The 23,224-nt window shown below is 45.0% G+C and overlaps 1 protein-coding gene across 1 annotated transcript in view; it reads right to left on the reverse strand.

The window, feature by feature from the left end:
* The window catches only part of LOC147428444 (ubiquitin carboxyl-terminal hydrolase 2-like), a 41,353-nt gene extending 30,277 nt beyond the window's left edge, over positions 1-11,076 (reverse strand). The window contains exon 1 of the mRNA XM_086496681.1: positions 7,740-11,076. Coding sequence (XP_086352807.1) covers positions 7,740-10,786 — 3,047 coding nt within the window. The 5' untranslated portion in view covers positions 10,787-11,076. The remainder of the gene's footprint in view (positions 1-7,739) is intronic.
* Positions 11,077-23,224: the final 12,148 nt, after the last annotated feature.

The following is a 23,224-nucleotide window of genomic DNA, read 5'->3' on the forward strand; positions in this document are numbered from 1 at the left end:
ACGCTCGCTTTGACTGTTGATGCACAAAGCTATTAATATAAGGGTGACCCCCCTCCCTACATAGGTACATAACTAAGTTGGCTGACCTCCACAACAGCCCCACAACTCAGAAACAGGGGAACAAAAACTGAAAAAATAGGATCTCACCCGTCACAATCTTATACCTATCCCATATAGCACTTTACAACGATCCAGCACCGTCACCTTTTGAGTCCCCTTAAGACATGTCGACAAGAAGAGTAGGGTCGTGTGAAGATGGATATGCTCGGGTACTTGGAAGAAACCGCTCCAAATCAGTCCGTACAACTCCAAATTAGTATCAATTCTGAGAAACCAAAGGACCGCAAGCTAATTCTCTCTCCTCCAGACCACTCCGCACCTTCAAATCCACATCCATACACGATCAAAATGACCACTCCAAATCTGAAATTTTACTACAGCCGATAGACAACCGCTCCGTACTCGCAAAACTTACACCAAATCCTTGAAAACTAGCACCGGATGCGTTAATACCAGATCTGAATAGCAAAAAAAATCAAGCTTTCTTCTCTTGGAAACCACCAAAAAAGCACTAAAACATGCCGCAAATCACTTCCAACATCTAACCTAACACCAAAGCTCTCATACCATGTCAAAAGTGGCAGCGGAAAATGGAGGGATCTGACTGAAAACAGTAGTAATGGGTGCACAACCTCTTGGACAGCAACAACCTCCGAATGTGGAACCTCCGAGAGTGACCCCATCACGATACATGTGTCATGACCTAAACCGCAAGAGAGCTGCATGTATAGGGGTCCCCCAGGGTAAGAGAGGGCACATAGGAGAACACCTGCAAAACCACAAAGGCACAAGAGAGGGAGGGGACCTGGAACACACACACACACACAGAGATGAAATGAAATGTTATATTAACATCTTCAAAAGGCCAAAATGCCCTATGAGACCAAAAAGTTACAATTGGTGAATATGATACCATGTCTGAGTACGCAAATTACAAAGTTACAAAGAACTAACACTAAAACACTAAGGAGAAAGGAAATAGGGGCGGGGGTTTGTGGGTTCAGATGAAATCTCTCATCAGTGGATCTCATCGACCTCCTCCATGGTCAATACTTTGGTTGGGCGTCTTGCATGTCGAGCTAGAGTGATCTGTATCTTCTGTTGTAGCCTTCGTCAGTAGTGGGAGACCCCCCGAGGTCGTGAACGTCTGGATCTGCCAAGCTCAGTGGCTCGGTCAAGCAGTGTACCTCTAGTATGAGTAGGCTCTGAGATCTGCTGTAATGACTACTCCGTTGGCTCTCCTCTGGCTGGTGTAAAGAAATCTGTGATTTGTCTCTAAGACTGTCTTTCCCCTGATGTCCTCAGCAAGCTCTCCCTAAGTCTGCATAGCTCTAGCAGGAAAAATCCAAGACACCTCTAATCCTTGTATCTCATGACTCTAAAAAAAGGCCCGAACCCTTCTCTAAATAGGCAGTGGAAGCGGCCGCGTATCTCATAGTATGCCAAGCAGTGACGTGTAGTGCAGCTCTGTCTCTGGCTCTAAGTTACATAGGTGACATATCCTGGCTCATGCCGGCACCCCTCGAAATCGGCCAGTCTCGATCTGGAGCTGATGTGAGAATGTGAGTATTTGTCCAATAGCGCATCTTATCCCATGAGATAAGTGTGTATCCATGTATGCAGGCCTAGTCACAAAGCCGTCCTCCGTGAGTTGGAGAAGATGCTCTCTGTAGAAGGCCATCTTCGTGACCAACTCCTATGTAGGCTGTATCCATGTGCTCCTGATATTTAGCTGAATCAGATCCTGACGTATGAGTTTGGTGATCTCTGTCCGTGTGAGAGACAGGGAGGGTGCATCCAAGAAGTATTGAAGCGGAGGTAATCTATCCATGTTGAGACCATGCGACTGAAACCATGTTGTCACCTGTCCATACCAACATGCTGTATCTCCTTGTAGAGCTAGTTGTCGAGATGACTCCAGGGCAAGCACAGCGTATCTATCCCTGGGGAAATCCCATAGACCATGCACAAAGGATACTGATCTTGTCAATGCCTCCACCACGAGGGGGGGGGGGGGGGGGGGGGGGGGGGGCGGCTAGCTCGGCTCGGATAATCTCATGTGGTACTGAGGCCTTAGCCCGAATCATCCGAGCGATCATAGAGACTAGAGGCCTCTCCATACATTTCCATCCATCTGTGTTGCTAGATTTCCCATGGTGGTCTACTGAGGGTCCCCATACCTGAACTCTATTGAGCATAGCTGGAGTCACTCGAGTGTCAAAAAGCCAAAGCTTTGTTCGCGGTTCCTGAAACTAAACTTGCAAACACATCCTCTCCAGTCCTCCCAAAGCTGCATATGCTCTCGTCAGTCTAGTCTCTAATGCTCTCCTTAGTGAAAACATTGGTCCACCGAAGACTACCATACGATAAGTATATGCATCTGTGTACTCCACAGTCTCCCGGTCATACATAAATGTGGGTGCCGACCTCCTGACCCACTGTGGTGTGGTGTTAAACACCATAACCTTGGTTTTCCCCAGATTGACAGACAATCCATTGTCACGAGCAAATGTATGCAGAGCATCCAAATGACGCTGCATCCCCTCCGAAGAGTCAGAAATCAGCACAATATCATCAGCATATAGTAACAGCGGAATCCATGTCCCTACTAGCTGAGCCCCCCTCACGCTCTACATAGTCCGAAAACTCATCCACATACACCCCAAAAAGAGTCGGGGATAGGGGGCATCCCTGCTTTACTCCAATAGTGGAGTGGACCATGTCGGACATTCCCTCAGTGGTGCGTACCCGCCCCATCAGCTCTGTAGGCACACCCATGTCCTGTAGTCTGCGTATAAGTCTGGCTCTCAGCACTGTGTCAAAAGCTTTGCGGAAATCCACAGAGCTACAATACTCCTCTTGCCATGGTGTCTACCCTCCTTAATAATAGCTCTGAGTGTCAGAATCTAGTCAAGAGTGGAGAAACCTCTCCTGAAACCTGCTTGCCCCGGTGCTCTTATGCCCTCTTGCTCTGCCCATCTACTCAGCTCCTGTTCAAGAACAGATGCATACAACCTAGCTAATGTGTGACCAACCATGATGGTGCAATAATTCACAGGAATCATGGGATCTCCTGACTTGAAAATAGGCACAATCGTAGGCATACTCCAAGTCTCCGGGAAGCCTTCATACATGGCTCGATTAAACATCATAGCCAGGAGCTCTGCAAGCATATCTCTGGCATGGATGAAGTGCTCTGCTACCAGACCATCATGATCATGTGCTCTCCTTGTCTTCATCCTGTCAATGGCTTTCCTTACCCTCTTGGCAGTAAAGAAAGAACATGTCTTCGGGCATGTCTCTAGTGGGTCCGGTAGAGGTGGTTGCCCTGATGCTATGTAGAGAGATGTGGCATATTCCCCCCATGTCTTAGTGGAGGTGACCGCTGGTGGTGGTGAATGCTCGTGGAATAGCCTCCATGCTTCGCATGAGTACTGACTTATTAATAGCTGATATAGATCCCGTTCTAGTTGAGATAGCTAGGCCCTTTTCTTTCGTCGCACTAGGGGGCGAAAGATAATCCGTGATTGTCTATGTGTGGTAATACCCATGAGCACTTCCCTCTGTAATTTGATCCTCGTCTCTTTGCACTCCTCATTATACCAATTGTTCTGGGGCATGCTCCCAGATCGTCTCCGTGTGGGCTGGCTGTGGGGGTATGCCTCTGATGCTACATCATGGAGCATCTCTGTTAGTATCCGAGTGAGTTCATCTAGTGGCCGTCCCGGCTCCTGGGTGCATAGCTGCCTATATAATATATATGTCATCCATATACACAGAATCCGTCTCCCTCATGAAGGTATACCGAGTGTGTGTGGGGACCTCTCCTAATGGAGTTGTGCTGAACTGAAAGGTCAGGGTGAAAGACACGATAGCATGATCAACTGCTACTCCAATTGGCCTAGTGCCCACCATGAAATCCTAAAAGAATGAAATGAGACCTGGCTGGGCCATAACATAATCCACTATACTGGCACCATGTCAGTGTGCAAAGCAAGTAAAACCTCCAGCTGTTGAAAATCTTTGTAGGCCATTCACAATGGCCAATCTGTGTGCGGTTCCCATATCTATCAAGTATCTGCCATATTCAGTGTATTCCTCATCTTGTGATAGTGTGGATAGACCCATTTCTGTGACGTCCAGCTCCCTAAGCATCTCTTCGGAAGTATCATAAAATATTGTCTGGTGGTGGGCAGTCCTAGCATTAAAATCCCCTAATATGATAATGTCACCATCCTTGGAAAACTCCCATATGTCATTATCCAAAATAGCAAAGGGGGATTGTCTTCTAGGTGATGCATATACTGACGTACTAGGAGGAAAGTAACAAATAGCAATGTAGAGGTATCTGCCCGTCTCTCCCCTGAGCCTCACCACATGTACCTAGCTTGTTCATCCTTGCGTGCTATATATATCAGTGGCTGCAGTTCCTCCCTCAATAGAACTGCCACTCCCCCGAAGCCCCGTCCTCGATGCTCCGATCTGGTCTCCTGTCTGCAAGCTCTCCCATCTATATCCGCTCACCTGTGGCATGGATTGTCCAGGTGCTTGATGCGTCTCAGAATAGAAAATGATGTCTCTCCCCGTGAAGCTATCCTCAAAGGCCCCTACATCAAGACGGAGTGACCCATTACAATTCCAGGTTGCCATCTTTAGTGTGGTCCCATAGGTCTCGCACCGTCATGCGGGGCGTCGCTCCAATATCACCACCTTTCCATCCCTGTAAAAAGCAATCTTCCCCTTTTCCCTTGCTGCTCTTATTTCCGGCATTACTTCTTGCATATGAGCAATTTGCGAGAGGGTGAGTAGGTCATCTCCAAGAAAGATGCCAGTCTTCTTTAGAGTCGGTCTCTTCTTCAAGAAGTCTTTCTTCGCTTCCATGGAGGGGAAGCGGAGAATGAATGCCCTTTCCTTCGAGGTTTCTCCGTTGCTCCCACTTTTCTTAGTGCCCACTCTCCAAGCCCTCATATGCGTCTGCTCGCTGACTCCCACCAGAGTCATGAGTTCTTTCACCTCTTTATCCACATTATCTTGGTCTCTGAGGCCACATATCCTTACGTGTAAGGCCCGTACACATCTCCTTTGCTCCTCTTCTAGTGTCAAGTTGATGATGGTTGGTGTGGGAGTGAGGGTTATTTCCTTGTCTTTTCCTTTCTTGAGAATCTCGATCCATTTTTCGGCCTTTTCTTCTTTTTGTTGGGTCTTTGTGATGACATTTACCCACGAGGTTGTCATTTCTTTTTGTTGCTCCCCACCTTCCTTGATGGCCCGTTCTTGTTCCTTAATCGTGTTAAGTTCTTCAATGATAGAGGGTTGAAGCTCTCCTTCTTCGCCTTGGGCCTTCATGCGATCCTCGAGTGTATGTATCGTGCTTTCTTGTGCTACTACGCGTGCGTCGAGTTCGTTAATAGTACCTAGGAGGTGGCGGTTGATCTTGCTAATGGACTCGCTCAATTCTTCTTTGCATTTTTGGATGGCATCCTCCACCGGGTCATCCTTGCCGTTCTGCTTTCTCATGATTGACGGGCCGTAGCAGGAGAGGGAGAGGAATACAGAAGTGGAAATTTTTTTATTTCTCTCTCTCTCTCTCTCTCTCTCTCTCTCTCTCTCTCTCTCTCTCTCTCTCTCTCTCTCTCTCTCTCTCTCTCTCTCTCTCTCTCTCTCTCTCTCTCTCTCTACGTGATTTCCCCCCCCCCCCCCCCCAATTCTCTCTTTACGCAATTTTTCCCCTCTTTCTCTCTCTACGCTACTTCCCCCCCCCCCCCCTTTTTCTCTCTCTACGCGTTAGGTTAGAGCCGGGTTGGGGGTTGCAGGTAGAGCACGAGGGAGCGTGGGGGCAAGGGGAGCGCAATTGTGAGCAGCACGAGGGGAGGCGCATGCGTGCGCGGGGGGGGGGGGGGGGGGGGGAGGGGCCAGAGCAGGGGAGCAGGGGCGGGAGCGGGAGCGCGGAGGAGAGAGAGAGAGAGAGAGAGAGAGAGAGAGAGAGAGAGAGAGAGAGAGAGAAGAGAGAGAGAGAGAGAGAGAGAGAGAGAGAGAAAAGAGAGTTTCAACGTCGTACGAAACTATCCCAAGAGACCTTAAAGAATTAGCCGACGAGGAGTTGAACGAGAGAGAGAGAGAGAGAGAGAGAGAGAGAGAGAGAGAGAGAGAGAGAGAGAGAGAGAGAGAGAAAAGAAAGAAAGAAAGAAAGATTTTTAACGTCTATGTCAGGCCGAAATCGGCCTATGAGACAAATCAAATGTACATGGTGTGTATGTCATCCGTCTATCGGAAAGACAAATGAAACAAAAACTGATACAAAACTGAACTGAGTGTAGGTAGTGGGGTATCTGAGGAGGGATGGAGCTCTATCTCTAGGGGTATATGCATGTCTATATGCTCAAGGTAGTACAATCATGAGAATGCATCAAGCTATCTAGCTCCATCCTGTACTAATGGGGGGATGTAAGATGTGGTACATGGGCGGGTCTGGTGTGCCAAGGCTGCCCGGATGAACGAGAGAGAGAGAGAGAGAGAGAGAGAGAGAGAGAGAGAGAGAGAGAGACACCCAAATCGTTGGCTCTGACTCCTAATGCACAAAACTAATAAGAGAGACATAACTGAGTGGGCCCAACCTCCCCAAGGCCCAGAAATAGGGGGCCATAAACTGGATAAAATGGGGACGGGCCCGTAGGTGGCAGACCAATGACACAAGGCTCTGGGAAAAAAAGCCCTAGACTTAGGGCACCAACAAGCACAATTGTCAATATATGGCACCAAAAACAATATAGGGTGGCAAAACAATGTCAGAAACAGGCCAAAAATGAGAAAATTACAGCCCTCACTCTATGATCAGGCCCTCAGAGATATTGGGGCACTAGAAGCTCCACCAAGCCAGAGAAGTGACCCTCTAACATGGTACCAGATGGAGCTAGTTACATACATCATTCACATGATTATACTTCCTGAGCATACAGATTCACACCCATAGACTTAAAGCTCCATCACCCACAAACGTGATATCCCCACTTTCTGGTTTCTTATTTTGTAGCACTTATATTATGTACTTTTGTCTACTTTTTCTGGGTAGCCAGAGGACACACTGATGTGCATCCATCCGTCTCACTCCTATGATCAGGCCCTCAGAGATACTGGGGCACTAGAAGCTCCACCAAGGCCAGCCAGAGAAGTGACCCTCTAACATGGTACCAGATGGAGCTAGTTACATACATCATTCACATGATTATACTTGCTGAGCATACAGATTCACACCCATAGACTTAAAGCTCGATCACCCACAAACATGATATCCCCACTTTCTGGTTTCTTATTTTGTAGCACTTATATTATGTACTTTTGTCTACTTTTTCTGGGTAGCCAGAGGACACACTGATGTGCATCCATCCGTCTCACAGGCCAGTTTCGCCCACTAGCAAACGTTAATGAAACTTTCTTTCTTCCTCTCTCATGTCACATCTTGGGCTTCTCTCAATAGCTGGATCGTGCTAATGTATGAAGAAATTGCAGTCTACTTGCATCCTTGGAGGCTTCAAATTAACCTGTTCAAGTTTACGTAAAGCTTCTGCCTCGCTCATCAATGATCAGAAAACTAGCTACTTGAAGACATGAAGAAACCTACGTAATATTCAAGTGTCTGAAATACCAATCTAGCAGACACAGCAGCAATTGGCTTAGCATACCTGGGATCCAGAAAAGACCGAAGGTTCAGGTATTCTGAAAAAGCAACATGGCCAGACAGCTTGTTCAATCTCCCACGCACGTCCTGGGCAAACCTCTTCAGATGCACCGTTAGAACGAGCGGAACCTTGCAGATAAGGAGCTTCTTTGTTGCCTGCCTTTTGACAAGCTTGTCTTGCTGATCATTTTTCACCTTATGGTTCTCTGCTTTGAAGAACAAGTTTGAGAAGAAAGATAGCCTCTCCATTTTCAAGTTTGGCAGCATCTTGGAGCATGTATGACTAAGACCATTGCCTTCTGGTTGTTCATGCTTATTGAGTAATGGATGGGAAATGACAGACTTCTCTGTCAATAAAATTTGTGAATCACATGTTCTTTCAGCCTGTGCTATAATCTTGTGGTTGTCTTCCCCCTCAAAAACGGAACATTTTTCTTCCAATTTACTTGAATTGGCACAGTCACTTTGAGTTTGCTCCACCTTATCATTGCCAATTGCAGATACAGAAAAATTAGCCTCAAATTTTATACTAGAAGCTCTTGACAAAGCTTCTGCATCGGCAAGGGCAACTTTTTCAACTCGGGATTCTGCAAGATCGTCACCCAAACACTTGATCAGCTCATTTGACAGATGGCCTACTGCAACTTTCGACTTGTACTTCGATGGGGTTCCTTCAACCAGTCTAGAGCACTTTGCACATTCCCATGCATTCTCCCCGCATAGCAACTCTGACTTTATGAAATCAGCCAGACACACTTCAAGAGATAAGGGTACAGCAGTATCCTCAGAGTCAGTAAACTGCTCAGATCCTAAAGCATCCTTGACTTTGTCGGAGGCTTCACAAATTGTTTCCCTACCAAAATTCATCAGATTAGGATGTTCTGAAACTTCTTGATGACCTTTGAAAGCTTCATTTTGTCCGGATAATGCTTCAACAGTCTCCAAATGTTGAGAGCAGGACCCATTATTTTCCTCAAGTACTGAGCTCGCCAAGTCCTTGCCCTCTGTGCATGAGAGCTTGTGAAAATTGCACTCAGTTGCTGCATATTCAAGAAAATCTGATCCCTTTTCATTGGTGCCGATTGCTGTTGCTAGAGGTTCATACGGCAGTGGTGATATCCCTGATTTTCCCTGCACTAGTTCACAACTATGTGCAGCTGAGCTGACCCCTTCAGGCATGTTGCTTTGTAACAAGCCACTGGATACGCCACCATTGAAGGTCACATCATTACAAAGACGTGTGTTTATTTTGCTTGCATTCAAATCTATGCTCAGCTCAAGAGTTGAAGAATCTGAACCAGACTTGCAAAGATCGCTGTGGATGCATGCTTCATCATTTGTAGAAAAGGTATTTTCAGGGCTGTCTGTGGAATGCTGAATATCCTCTGCAAAGGAACCACGGGAATTCCAGCAGTCAGGATCAGAAGAAGGAAAGCCAGCTTTTGGAGGCTCATCCCCAATGGCCAATGTTGAATCAAAATGATCAGATTGAGCAGATAGGGAGGAACGTAAGAGACAACCCGTGCTCGCTGAGGTTCTTAATGTAGAGGCAATAAGAGTTTCTTGTGTTTCCAGCACCCCATCTTGTTCTTCGCATTTTGTATCCTCCTGTAAAGACTCCTCAGACCTTCCTCCAGGTAGGTTCAAATTCCGTTGTTCCTCACATTCCTGTCTCTTCTTTGGGATCTGCCTGGTGGGGATTTGTAAAGAAAGATCGAGCATGGCTTCATAAACTACAGATATATGGCCACATTCAAGACAATGTACAGTACTAGAAAGTTGCCCTCCAAAGACACTCTCCACCAATGTAGGAGTCACGTTAGAAGGTTTGCTTGCCTTTCCATGCTCCTTATCTTCTTCAGCTGCTTCAGAATCGCCACTATGCCCATTTTGCCCCAGCACTTTACTAAATGAGGTGCTTATAACTTTCCTGTAGTCTCCAGTAAATAAGTTTGTTGCTGCTCCACTTTCCTCTAAATTTAATCCTTCCAACAAATAACGCAAAAGTTCATGAGAGTCCTGTTGCTGGAATCCCCTAAAACGAGGAGCCTTAGCACAAATCGCATCAAAAAGGGAGCATGGATTGCACACCTTCCCATCACTACCCCACGTAGATGGGACTCTCCAGCCTCTTCTCATACCAAAATCAGAACTGGAAGCATTTGAATTTGCCATCGACAAATGATCACAGTTCATTTCTTGAAACAAACTTCTCAAAGATGAAGTGAGAGGTCCCTCAGTATCAGAAGGTTCTCTGCTGAAGTGGTTTCCAAGCACATTGAGTGCAAGAAGGTTTTGCAAAACAGAATTAAAAAAGCAAGTATTGCCTAGGTTAATTAAACCCTTCACAGAGTGCCTTTTCCTATAGCTTAAATTATGAGCACTTACTGGAGATGAACTTGGTTTGCCAACATCAACCACCTTCAGATGGGTGGCGCTATCGATCACACTTCTCACTGTATCTATCACACATCTTACAGGCTCCATTGTGTAGCACACCTTTGCTGGATCCTTGAACAAACCTTTTTTCTTTGAGGTTTTTCCTCTCACAACATCTGCTGCATCCTGTAAAGGATTTCTCCAATTTGCTAGCTGCAGATCATTGGGGTTGTCGACCAACGGCATGGGGTATTCAACAGGCATCTGACATACAAAGCACCAGTAAACATTATTATCACCTTTTTGCATAGCCAAAGGATGTCTTGACAATACAAAGTGCCCCCATGCATGTCCTTGAGCAGGAGCTTTGTTGCTATCCTTCTTCTCTCCCAGCTTTCCATTCTCCTCATCCTCATCGACACTCTGATTAGTCAAGAGGGTGTCACATGCAACATGCCCACAAGCCAAGCATATCCACTTCTCCTCTTGCTGGCAAGTTTGTTGCGCTGGGAAAGTTAATCGTGCTGCCTTTTTCTGCGCTGATCTCCCTTTACCTATGCAAGCCTCGCATTGGTTAAGTTTGGACTTGGAGAGCTGTGAGAGCCTTTCCAGATTAATGCCCCTTTCGATGTGCTTGCACATATACATCTTCTGATCACAACCACTCTGCATAGAGAGAAAGCTGGAGCCTCCGCCAGGGCAGAGACGGGATAGCAAAAAGGCAGATCACCTGAAGGTACTTAAAAAAGTGGGTCCTCTGCAGACGGCCATGGACAATGTTGGGCCCTTAACAGCTGCACGAGAAGCTCTCATAACGCCATAAATTCTCGTGGTGCAAGGTTCCTGAGGAGCGTCCACTGGGCAGGAAATTGAAAGCATGGACAACCTGCGAAAGAAATACCGAAAGAAGGGAACTCTCCGATGGAACAGTCTGCGAAGTTTGCTGATTCTGCTTGGAGGGAAAAAGCAGATAGCAAGCGATTGTAGTGTACTGTACCGCAGAGAGTCCTTATTGGCATTCAAACTTTTCCTTCACTCCTAATCATATTTCAAAAAGACAATTTGCACGTTGGTCTCCCCCCAGAATATGCAGCCCTCCATGCCGAGCCCATGGATGAGATCTAATTTGAGTATCGTTTTGCCTTTGTCTAAGTCCCAAGCCATTGATTGAAAACTTCCAATCCGAATTTAGCCTTCCCCTCCAATTTCAAATCACCCATCATGGATCACATTGACCTTTGCGCATGAATTTAGTCTTCCCCTCAATCTCCTCCAATTTCCAAATCACCCACCATGATAACATTGACCAATTGAGCGTTTCTCTTCACTAAGCTTGACTAACTGGTGAAAACCAAACCAGTCATACAAGAATAGCACGTATCCTCTAAAATCCGTGAATCCATAGAAAGAGGCTCTACCAATAAGGACTCCTTCTCTTGAATAAGGCTTACATTGCTTGTCCTTCCCATGCCTTGTGCCTATGCTTTCTCCTTTTATCTTCTGCAGAACACCCTTGTCATGCCAAGAAAGTTAAAGTGTGATCTGTTAGGTTGCCCACGTCACTCCTCCCCCCTCAAGAAAAAAACTAGGGTTTTAGTTCTCCGGTATATGCAAACTATGATGGGATCGGTTGCTCCTTCAGTTATGCATTTCAGCTTCTGATGGCACCTCGATTGTATCGGCTTCTACGATGTCTTGGTGCTACATATTGTATGCTTTGTCGCATGTAATTGGTTCCTTCTCAGCTACCAAATCACTACAAGATGTACGAAGTAAGGCTTCGCATGTGTGACATGTGATGTTGCTCTTGTCCATTTGAGGTTTTGTTGTTACAGGTGTGTGTTGTCGCTTATCCTTCTTTGCATTGTGTTGGTCCTACAGACCCTCGATGCATGACGGATTCACTCAATCCTTGCTTCGTGATTGGATAATAGAATATAATTTGTGATCTCCCTTTATAGACTCGCAAGTTTTTGGGTACAAGCATGAAGTACAAAATGTCAAGTGGGTCCCAAGCTCATCCTGGCTCCATGACCACACGTTCTGGCAACAACAACAACCACCTCCTAGGTCAAAGAAATAGCTCTGAGCATAGCCATTCATCTACAACAACCACCTCCTAGGTCAAAGAAATAGCTCTAAGCATAGCCATTCATCTACAACAACCTCTTGTATTGCTCTATTTAAGCACATAGCCAATGATGCATATAAAATGCATACAACACTCCTCGCCTCTCCAAGCATCCACTTGCATCTAGCTTGCTTCTAGCACATATACCTGACCCTACTACCCAACCATGTAGTGGAGAGGTTTTCATGCAATAAAGCTCCACAAAAAAAACTAGTAACCTACAGATGACCCATTGCAAAATTTCTTTTACAAGCATACCCATCATCCATGAAGTACATACCTCTTCTGAACACTACCACATGTGTTTCCTCTTCCTGCAGGACCAAACATATTTGCTCCACTTGCAACCCTTGCATGACAAGCTCTTCAGTTTACATGGGCTCTACACTTGACTCCATAACTATAGCATCTTCAATGGACACATCTACAAGGTTTTTTGCACCAACCAAGCCATACTACATGTAACCTTCCTTTACACGTCATTCAATTGACATGGGCTCCACATTTGACTTCGAAACTGTAGCATCTTTAAGGGCTACATCTCCAAGGTTTTTTGTGCCAACCAAGCCATATCTCATGAACCTTCCTTTACATGTTCTTCCCAAGTTTCTCTTCTGTAGTAGTGGATGTGACCTCATCCTTCCCCACATGCATCACACTCATAACTTGCATTTGATGGGGCAAGTTTTCTTCTTGTATCTTGGTTAAAGCTTTCTCAACCAATATTTGTGACTCTTGATCAACCACCAAGTCATCCCCAATCAACCTCATCATCAAGGCACACCTAATCAAAAGAACCTATATCCATTGCATCAAGGGGAATGCATAGGTAATTGTAGCTACTCTGCTTGCTCAACTGCTAGGACATTATTAGCATAAGAAGGTTGCCCAACCTGCTACCTTTCCAATTTAATTTTTTCTTCCTGTACATGACCTACCACCATATCCTCACGCATACATAGAGGGGGAATATTTTTTGGCCAACATTTTCCGACAAGCGCTTTTTGGAATCAAGCGAGAAAATTCCAAAAAGAGATTCTCTTTCTCACTCAACCATGTTGGGTGGCTCCAACATTGTTTATACAAACTATTATCTGTTTGCTCTCTTCCTCTATTCCTCCCTCATTCCCTTGGCACCTCTTCGCTTAGCACTTTGTAACCTCATCCTCTTTTGCTCTCTCTCTCTCTCTCTCTCTCTCTCTCTCTCTCTCTCTCTCTCTCTCTCTCTCTCTCTCTCTCTCTCTCTCTCTTCTTCTTCCCTCATTCTACCTCTACCTCTCTTTCTCTCTCATTTCATGTCTCTTCCTCTTCCATCCCCCCTGGAACCACCATTGTTCAAGAAAAATTGCAAACTCTTATGCTCTCTCTCTCTCTCTCTCTCTCTCTCTCTCTCTCTCTCTCTCTCTCTCTCTCTCTCTCTCTCTCTCTCTCTCTCTCTCTCTTCTTCCCTCATTCTACCTCTACCTCTCTTTCTCTCTCATTTCATCTCTCTTCCTCTTCCATCCCCCCTGGAACCACCATTGCTCAAAAAAAATTGCAAACTCTCTATGCTCTCTCTCTCTCTCTCTCTCTCTCTCTCTCTCTCTCTCTCTCTCTCTCTCTCTCTCTCTCTCTCTCTCTCTCTCTCTCTCTCTCTCTCTCAACCTAACAATAATGAACCCTAGCCGCAGCGAACCCTCCTTCTCTCCTTGTTCGCGTGCAGCCTCCCTTGGGTGAGGAGCAGCCCTAGGGGGGCCGCAGAGCTGTGTCCCTCTCTCCCATCTTCATGCCAACCTGTCATCTCCTACTCGTGATCTATCCATTGACATAGTTTTGCATTGCTTTGCCTCCTGCTTGTGACCTGTAAAACTGCTTTGACTAGTGACTTCTGCTCGATTTTCCATTATGAGATTCAATTAATCAAAGTCTTAAGGCCCAACCCTTTTAAAGTACCACCATTTCCAATTGTTGGGATCCTACTCATAGAGTGAGAAGATCCTTTCACTTCCCAGTGCAAGGGATCTTTCCCACGTGGGGGACCCTCGAGCCACAATGAAGCGTAGAGGCTCTTCCATCCCTATTAAACCAACGAGGCTTTTTGTGTCCACCCCATGAGTGGAACCAATGAATCACCTTCAAGAACAAATCCAAGATCTCAAGGACAAAAACATGGAACTCAAGGCATGCCTTGCCGCCCTTGAGATGCGTCTCTCCTCCTTGGAGTCTCAAAAGCTAGCTGACAACCTTGTGAAAGCCAAAGAAGTCAAGCACGCACTCACTGCAAGCGTGGACAATCTTGCCACCCAAGTCCATGAAGTGGTGGCCACCATCTCTTTCAAGGTAGAAGAATCTATGCAAGAACACCGTTGATGGGAAGGATTGGCACTCTCTGTTTGCATTGGCAGTTTGCCTTCTACTTGGTGGGGGGAGGAGGACGACTGCACCTCGACTCTGGTCAAGCTCAATCAAGCCATTCATCCAACCAAATTCAGCCTCAACACCATCAAGAAGGTTCACCGTGACACATGCACCAACCAAGGCATTCTTGTCTTCAAAACTAAAGAGGCACGCATCTCGCTTCTACAACAAGAACGACTTCTCAAAGCAACCAAAGTCTGCATTAGCGAGACCCAGGGCGAGGCGTTGACCCCCACCCAACTCAAAGTAAAAAAGCAAGAGATTTAAAAGGTGGGAGAAGCATGAGCTACAAGCAAATGGTCCATCTACAGGGGCGGCAAGGCTATCATCAAAGAGTTTTAGAATTCAAAACCCTCGAAATTGCCATCCCCTACCCACCTTCCCCTCCCCTCCTACGTGATATATGTCACAATTTGGTTGTATCCACATTTAGTTTTGTTCTTGCACTCTTTTAAAGAGTCCCATCATGTACGTTTTTTTGGTCCCATAGGTCATATTTGACCTCCAAGGATGATAATGAAATCTATCTATCTATCTATCTCTTTCCCTTGCATGTTATGTACCATTAGCATTGCCCATGTAGGCTATTGTCCTCTCCCTCTCTTTTCTTTGTTTTTCCAAATCTTTCTCTTTAAATTCACTTGGCATCGAGATTGCTTTTGAAAGCTGCCATCTTCTCTCTCTCTCTCTCTCTCTCTCTCTCTCTCTCTCTCTCTCCTCAAAACCCTAGCCTTGATTGAAACCCTAGCCTCCCCCAGGGTGAGGGGCAGCTCTGTGGGGAGATGTTAGGGCTAAGAATTCCCTTCCCCCCTCCACACCTACCTCTTTCTAAGATCTCCCCAAGTTCAAAGCCACGACTATCTCCATGTCTGCATTTTCTTTTCTTGCTGCCATGCTCAGGTGCTCCTCTGTGCTCGAGTGTTGGTGCTGATTTTTGAAGGCTCTTATGGTTTGTGTGCTACCCTCTAAAAGTGTTGTAGACACACAGGTCCACCACAGAACTTCTTCACGCGCTCTTGGATTGAGCGATACCACTTATGAGCAGCCAAGCACCCTTTGGTGCTATAGAGCTTCACATAACCCTAAGGTACTTAAACCTAAGGTTCTAGGCAACAATCAAATTCAAGATTGTTCCTCAAAGAGTTGTTATTCAAGATTCTCATGATGCCAACCAATACTCCGCAGATTCCTACGCGATGATCGAGTTTTTTCTACGGTGGTGGTAGCTCCTAGCAAACTCGATTGCATCACGTAGCCAAGGAGCCCTTGATCAAGTCATGGAAGAAAAATGCGAGCTCAAAACTCACCTTAGTGAGCTAGAGGTGCAATTTGATTCGCGATTGCTCTTGCAACCAACAAAGTCAAGGAGGTGGAAGCAAAGGTCATGCAAGTCTACTCGGCAACCATTTCCAAAGTGCAGACGTGTGACAATGGAACTTTGCAAACAAAGACTACAGGAAGAGAATGCCTTGAAGATTCGCATAGGTGGCCTTCCCTCATCATGGTGCACTACCAAAGACACCCTTGAAGAGGCTGAAACTAAGTTCAATGACACTCTTCAACTTGTTCAAATCAATCCAGAGTCTATCTCTTGGATTAAGTCACACACAGGAATGTGCCACCCGAGCAATGTGTTATCACTTTTAGAGACAAAGAGGAGCGGCTGAAGCTGCTATGCCAATCCCACCTGCTCAAGGGAACAAAGCTCTGGATTATAGAGGAGCTCACCATGAATCAGCTTAAGAATAAAAAAAAGTGAGCTCAAGAAGGTGTATGAAGCTCACAAGCAAGGCAAATGGGCAGCCTATCGAGTAGGTAAAGTCATCATTCAGGAGTTTCAAACTCCCAAAGGGGCTCCCCCTTCATCTGACTCCCCCTAGGTTTTGTTTCCTTTTTTGTTACCCTCCCAACGAACTCTCAGTCCTTAACTAAACACTATTGTTGTAATGTTTTGTATGGTTCCATGGGTCATATCTGACCTATGTAGATGATAATCTCTCTCTCTCTCTCTCTCTCTCTCTCTCTCTCTCTCTCTCTCTCTCTCTCTCTCTCTCTCTCTCTCTCTCTCTCATTGCTCACTAGCTTACCATTATGGAGGCTACCTTTCTCCCTCTATTTCTCTCTCTGCACCTTAATAATGTTGTGTAATAAACAAAATGCAAGCCACTACCCTTTGTTGCCCTTCAACCATTGCACTCTCTTTCCCACACACTCTCTCCCCCTCGAGTTAATGCTGAGGATATCACAAAGATTAAGATTCTGTCTTTGGGGTCTCCTCTATCTATTTATGGATGGGGTCCCCCTCCCTCCCAACATTACCATCAAAACCTTTATACAAAAACATGAACGAAGAATCCTTTTTGTGGATAATATTTTAATTATATTCCTTCAGTCAACCAATGTTGGTGTTTTAAAAAATAACAAGGAATCACATGAATATTTGAGCAAAATACTATCTCTTTCAAAAAATTATGTCTATTGAAGACATGAACCCAATGGAAGCAATTAACTATCATGAAAAATCCATGCTATAATTTTATGGTGTCCAATATTACAATATCAAGATTTTGGTTAGCAAGAAATACATAATGGTAGTACTCTCTCTCTCTCTCTCTCTCTCTCTCTCTCTCTCTCTCTCTCTCTCTCTCTCTCTCTCTCTCTCTCTCTCTCTCTCTCTCTCCACACACACGGACCAAAACATCCATAGTTGACCATGAAGAGAGAGAATTGATGAGCATGAGAAAAATTTCATTATAATCAAAAACATGTTTACAACAGACTTATTGGGGAGGTGGACAGGGGTAAGGCAACGATGGAAACATCTTTGATGGAATGCCATATGGTCACTGGTATTGGAGAAAGCCTTTGTATCCATTCAAAAAAGCAAGAGGGGGAGCACCCATCATTGAAGGCGGGAAGGGATGTCCAACCATGCGGTGTTGAGATGTGAGTGTAGGATCCAATGGAACACCGAATGGCATGGTGGATGTGGAGTGTATGGGGCTAATGACAGATTGCTAGAAGGAAATATGGGTGGATGGATGTATAGTTGTAGAACCCAATGGTGGATGCATTATTGCAGCACACAAAACCTTGCCAATTTGAGACAAACTAGGGTAGTGCATGATGGGATCAATGCATTTCTGGAATCACCTCTCTTCCATCTCTATGTTAATTCAATGCCGGTTGAGAGTCTTACACGCACTCTCCATAGTGCCTGCCCCAACAAAACAATCAAGCATTACATCTCCCTCTTGAGTGAAAGTGCCAAGCATCCACCTACATATTTATCCACATAATACGTGTCACAATATATCATAGAGGAAATATAACAATTTTCAATGTCCTTAAGCGACTGGTTGTGCTAGCCAAAAATACCTTGTGAAAATCTTGCTACACTCGTCTACTTAACGGATTGAATTCCCAGCATTATTTATGCTCTATGGTTGTGTCCCAAAAAAAGGCTTTGACTCCTTGAGTGTGCCCTCCTCTACTTCAAAACCCTTGGAATTGGCAACAATGTTACTAGCTTCTTGATTGTAGTGAGGATGATTATAACTATTGCTATCAACCGAGTAAACATGGCCAGTGTGAGAAAGGAAATTTTGCAATAATCAATGAACTCTTTGCTTACAGAAATGTATATATAGCATTTATAGTTGTTTTTTTGGCTATCCAAAATTTCCATAGTGAGCTACCTCACTTGTCAAGACAATGGTCCCATAGGGCAAGGCCAGGGGGTCATGGACTACGGCCAAGCAGCCGGGCTCGACAATGTGAAGAGGGGATCCGTCTAGGGCAAGAGGCTAGGAGCCTGCCTATATAATGGGAGGTTGGGAGAAGGATCTCAAGGTCTAGCTACCCTCTTTCTTACACTGGTATTAGAGCCACAAAAAACTGGGAAAAGGGCGTGCTTATCTTTCTTGGCATGTTGCATGCTGCATGCTGTGAGGCTTTGCTCTTGCCAAGCGAGGAAGGAAGCCGAGGAACACCACCGCGTGCAGGGCCTCTTGAGGCGGGGAGGGGCATGAGATCGACCTCAAGAAAACGAGGCTCTGAAGCGCTCGGAAGGTGCATGCGGACCTGCTCTGCCATTCATGTCACATACGCTAGCTCGGGAAGGCAGTGGGTGCGCCCCCATAACCTTGACAAGCTCGCGCGACAGTCCCAACAACCATAGTTGACTGTCTGCGCGTAATTTTCACACCACAAGTAACAAAAAAAACCCTAAGGCCTTTGGCCTTGGGTAGTCTCAATTCTTTTTTCCGCAAGGGTGCATGCACACATCCGTACCCGGTTGTTGGCAACGACAAGCCCTAATTTCCTCCACAACGTTCCGTGACATCATTCGACGGGCTGTCAATTTGCTGCAGATTCTATCAAATTGCAAAAATTGAAGAACTGTGTCAGGATTAAATTTATGACGGCCTTGAAATTTTCCAACCAGTATCCATCCTCACTTGTTGCTTTGAAAGATCCAGTTGACTGCGACATGTTCAAGCGGTATAAGTGAAAGGGTGGACTTCGGGCTGACAAAGTTTTGATGAACCAAGTAATTAGCCCGGTTAATTCTCATTGTTTGCGGTGCATACTACAGCTATGAGATTGTTTTTTGAATCAAGGTATTCTTCTTTCTCTTTCTTACACTGCATGGTGTTGCCATGGATTCATATATCAATATGACCTTTGATTTTGAGCATCATACGCCTGATCCTTCCGATGATGGCTCACGGCCGGATACTCTCACGAAGGGTGCCCACGACGCTACGGGAGGAGATGACGCTTCTGAATTGCTCGATATCCAGGAATTTCGTGCACTTCAAGCACACATCTCCGTAATGGAAACCAATTTTGCATCCTTAAATGAAAATGTCACTAAATTATCCACTTTAATGATATAATTTATGCAACAGCAGGCCAAGGGTCCTGTTGATACACACATGCATGAGCACGTTGCCAATCAGGGGCAAGGTCCTTCTGGTCAAGGACAAGGTCCATCTACGGATTCTCTGCACTCTCTCACTGCAAAGTAGGTGGACAAGTTGTTGAAAAACACCAAGCCACCAACTTTTAAGAGAGAGGACTGAGATCGCAACAAGGATGTAATGAATATCTTTCTCAGCAAGTGGGATGAAATTCATGCCTTACAACGTACTCTGGATGGAGTTAGAGCACTGCAGACAAGTTTGACTCTAGAAGGCAAGGCCTACAAATGGTGGATGTCTCTCAAGGAGAAGAATATCATACCACAGAGTTGGGCAGCCTTTGAGGCTATGTTTCAAAAAGAAATTTTGCCCACGAATGAGGCAGATCGAAATTGGACGGCGTGGGACACGTGTTCCATGCGCCAACACCCATCATTGCTTGAATAAATATCTCACAATCGGGATGTTATCCTCAAGTTGGAAGGACTAGAAACCTTTCAGCAAGTACGTGGGTTTATCCATGGTCTGACGCCCAAGCTTAAGAAGCACGTCAAGACTCGGGATCCTAAAACACTTGAGGAGGCCATAGTGAAAGCACACATTCATGATGATCCAAATGAAAATAAATCACATAATAATCACGTGCCTACTAATACACATGGTAATACACGCTAACAGTATGGGCACAATAAAAGGAAACTTATAGTAACCAATTTTGAAGCTGCTAAAAAACCCAAGGGGTCTCGTGGTCCTCTCTCTCCTGAGGAATTTGAGAAGGCTAAAAAAGAGAAGTTATGCTTTCAATGCTTGGGAAGCGGCCATGGCAAAAAGGATTGTCCCAAGAGAAAATCTGTTGCTCACGGCAAGGAGAAAGCAGTATACACGGTGCAACTGCTGCCTCTTGAGTCTTCCTCACGATTCTCTACGATGGAAATAACACACACCGAGGTGGTGCATGAATGCTATATCACAGCTTCCATGTGGCAACAGACCTTTGGTCCACATGAGTTAGTGCGTATGCGCGGATCTCTTCAAGGGAACAAGGTGCGCATCTTGGTAGATGACGGTGCTACTCACAATTTCATTAACTATGGATTAGTGAAAAAACTCAAATTGACCCAAACTCTGAGTTCCCACCGCTACAAGGTAGCAATGATGAATGGTTATGATGCGGAAATATGGGATAAGACAGAGTTGTACTGTTGGAAATACAAGGCTATTCCCCATCCTTGGATTTTCATGTTATGAATATGGAGAGGGCAGATGTGGTACTTGGTAGGGAATGGTTGCATAGCCTAGGACCATCACTGAAGCGTAGCTACGAGCACAACAACTTGATGTTTGAATCCCATGGTGCACATGTGTTGTTGTTAGGAGAGAAGGATGTGCCTTGCTCACCACTGATATGTACGCTCGTTTCTGATAATGAAATAGATGAAGTTTTCTTGTGTTACTCATTGTATCATTTTCTTTCCAATGTTGAATCTGTTGAACATTCCTCAACGTCGCATGCTTCTCTCTCATCTCCTCCACCAATGGCTACTTCTCAACAAGCAAAGGTTGCTAGTGAATTAAAAATTTTATTAAAGGAATTTCACGATGTTTTTCCTAATGATTTTCCATCAAGATTACCATCGGCATGATCTGTGCAACATAACATCGACGTGGTTGCAGGCAGTAAACCAATCAGTAAACCACCCTACAGAATGAGTTATTCTGAAGCTGCTCAGGTGGAACGTCAGCTTGCTAACTATCTTAGCACAGGGTTTTTTCAACCCAGTTCTTCACCATGGGATTCTCCTATCCTATTAGTGAAGAAAAAGGATAGTAGTATGCGCATGTGCGTAGACTACCGTGGATTAAATGCGATTACTGTTCAGAACAAGTACACATTGCCACGCGTGGATGAGTTGTTTGACAAACTCACTCATGCTTGTATTTTTACGAAGATACACTTGCGATCGGGTTATCATCACCAAGTATGTATTTGACTTGCTGATATATCCAAAACTGCATTCCGAACAAGGTTTGGACATTATGAGTTTTTGGTTATGCCCTTTGGGTTAACCAATGCGCCCGCAACATTCATGACACTTATGGATAGTGTCTTGAAACCATACTTGGGCAAATTTGTTATCGTTTTTCTCGATGACATTCTTGTATACAGTGCTTCTGAGGAAGAACACTTGCAACATCTGAGGCAGGTGTTTGAATTGTTACGAACAAATCAATTATATGCCAAAGAATCCAAGTGTGATTTTCTCCAGGAGGAAATTCACTATCTTGGGCATGTTATTTCAGCTACTGGGTTGCACATGGATCAATCCAAAGTGGATGCCATTTGGCGGTGGCCTTCTCCTAAAAATCTGGAAGAGTTACACATTTTCTTGTGATTTGCAGGTTTTTATCGAAGGTTCGTTAAAAACTATGCTAATATTGTTGCTCCCATTACGGACCAACTGAAAGGCAAAGGTAAGACCTTCCAGTGGGAGACCACTCAACAGCATAGTTTTGATACACTCAAGGATGCATTAGCTACAACTCCTATTCTAGCTATTGTAGATCCTTTCAAACCATTCATTTTGGAAATGAATGCCAGTAACCATGCTATTGGAGCAGTCTTGCTACAAGAAGGGAGGCCAATTGCATTTGAAAGCAAGAAGCTTGATTCAACACAACATAATTATTCTGCTTACGAACGCGAACTCTATGCAATAGTGTTGCCTTGAAGACATGGCGACATTATTTGTATGGAGCTCAATTTGAGATTGTGTTTGACCATGAAAGCATTAAATGGTTTACACAACAAACCGACTTGAAGGGTCGAAAAGCCAGGTGGGTTGAGATCCTTCGGGAGTATGATGCAAAGCTTCGGTATCGTAAAGGACGATACAATGTGGTGGCTGACGCTCTTAGTCATATGCCTGAGATCAATTCTCTTTTGTTCACGGAACTTCGCAGTGAATTTTTGGATTCTCTGAAGGGCAAATATGAGCATGATGATGCATATTCCAAAGTGTGGAGCCATGTGCAAATGAGGGATCCTTCTCACTCCAATGCTGGTAGTGTGTCGTTAACCTCCACACACAGTTCTCCTCTGTTGAGTGATGAACTAGAGCGATGGAAGAATTTTACCATCGACAATGGGTACCTACTCCACAAGGGGAGAGTTTGTGTACCGACGGACACGGACATTCGGTGCCAAATTCTTTATGAATGGCATGATAGTCCAAGTGCAGGGCACCCGGGTATTAAAAAGACTTATGCTCTTGTACAACGACAATTTTACTGGCTAGGTTTACATGGATTTGTTCAAGATTATGTTTTGCATTGAAAAAAATGTCAAGTTAATAAAGCAGAGCACCTGAAGGCAGGAGGACTCTTACATCCTTTGGAGATTCCCAATGGGAAATGGAAAAGTATCTCTATGGATGTTATTGTGGGTTTACCAACCACTGTACGAGGTCATGACTGAGTATGGGTGGTCGTAGACCGGTTGACTAAACTATGCAAGTTTATTCCAACCAAATCAACGATTAAGACTCCAAAATTAGCTAAGTTATTTGTGGACAATTTGTACATGTTGTATGGCTTGCCAAGTAACATTGTGAGTGATCGTGGCCCCAAGTTTAACAGTCATTTTTGGAGGGTTGTGTT

Source organism: Adiantum capillus-veneris, chromosome 23 (genome assembly GCF_014529385.1).
Source record: "Adiantum capillus-veneris isolate H3 chromosome 23, ASM1452938v2, whole genome shotgun sequence".
In the NCBI taxonomy this organism is placed as follows: domain Eukaryota; kingdom Viridiplantae; phylum Streptophyta; class Polypodiopsida; order Polypodiales; family Pteridaceae; genus Adiantum; species Adiantum capillus-veneris.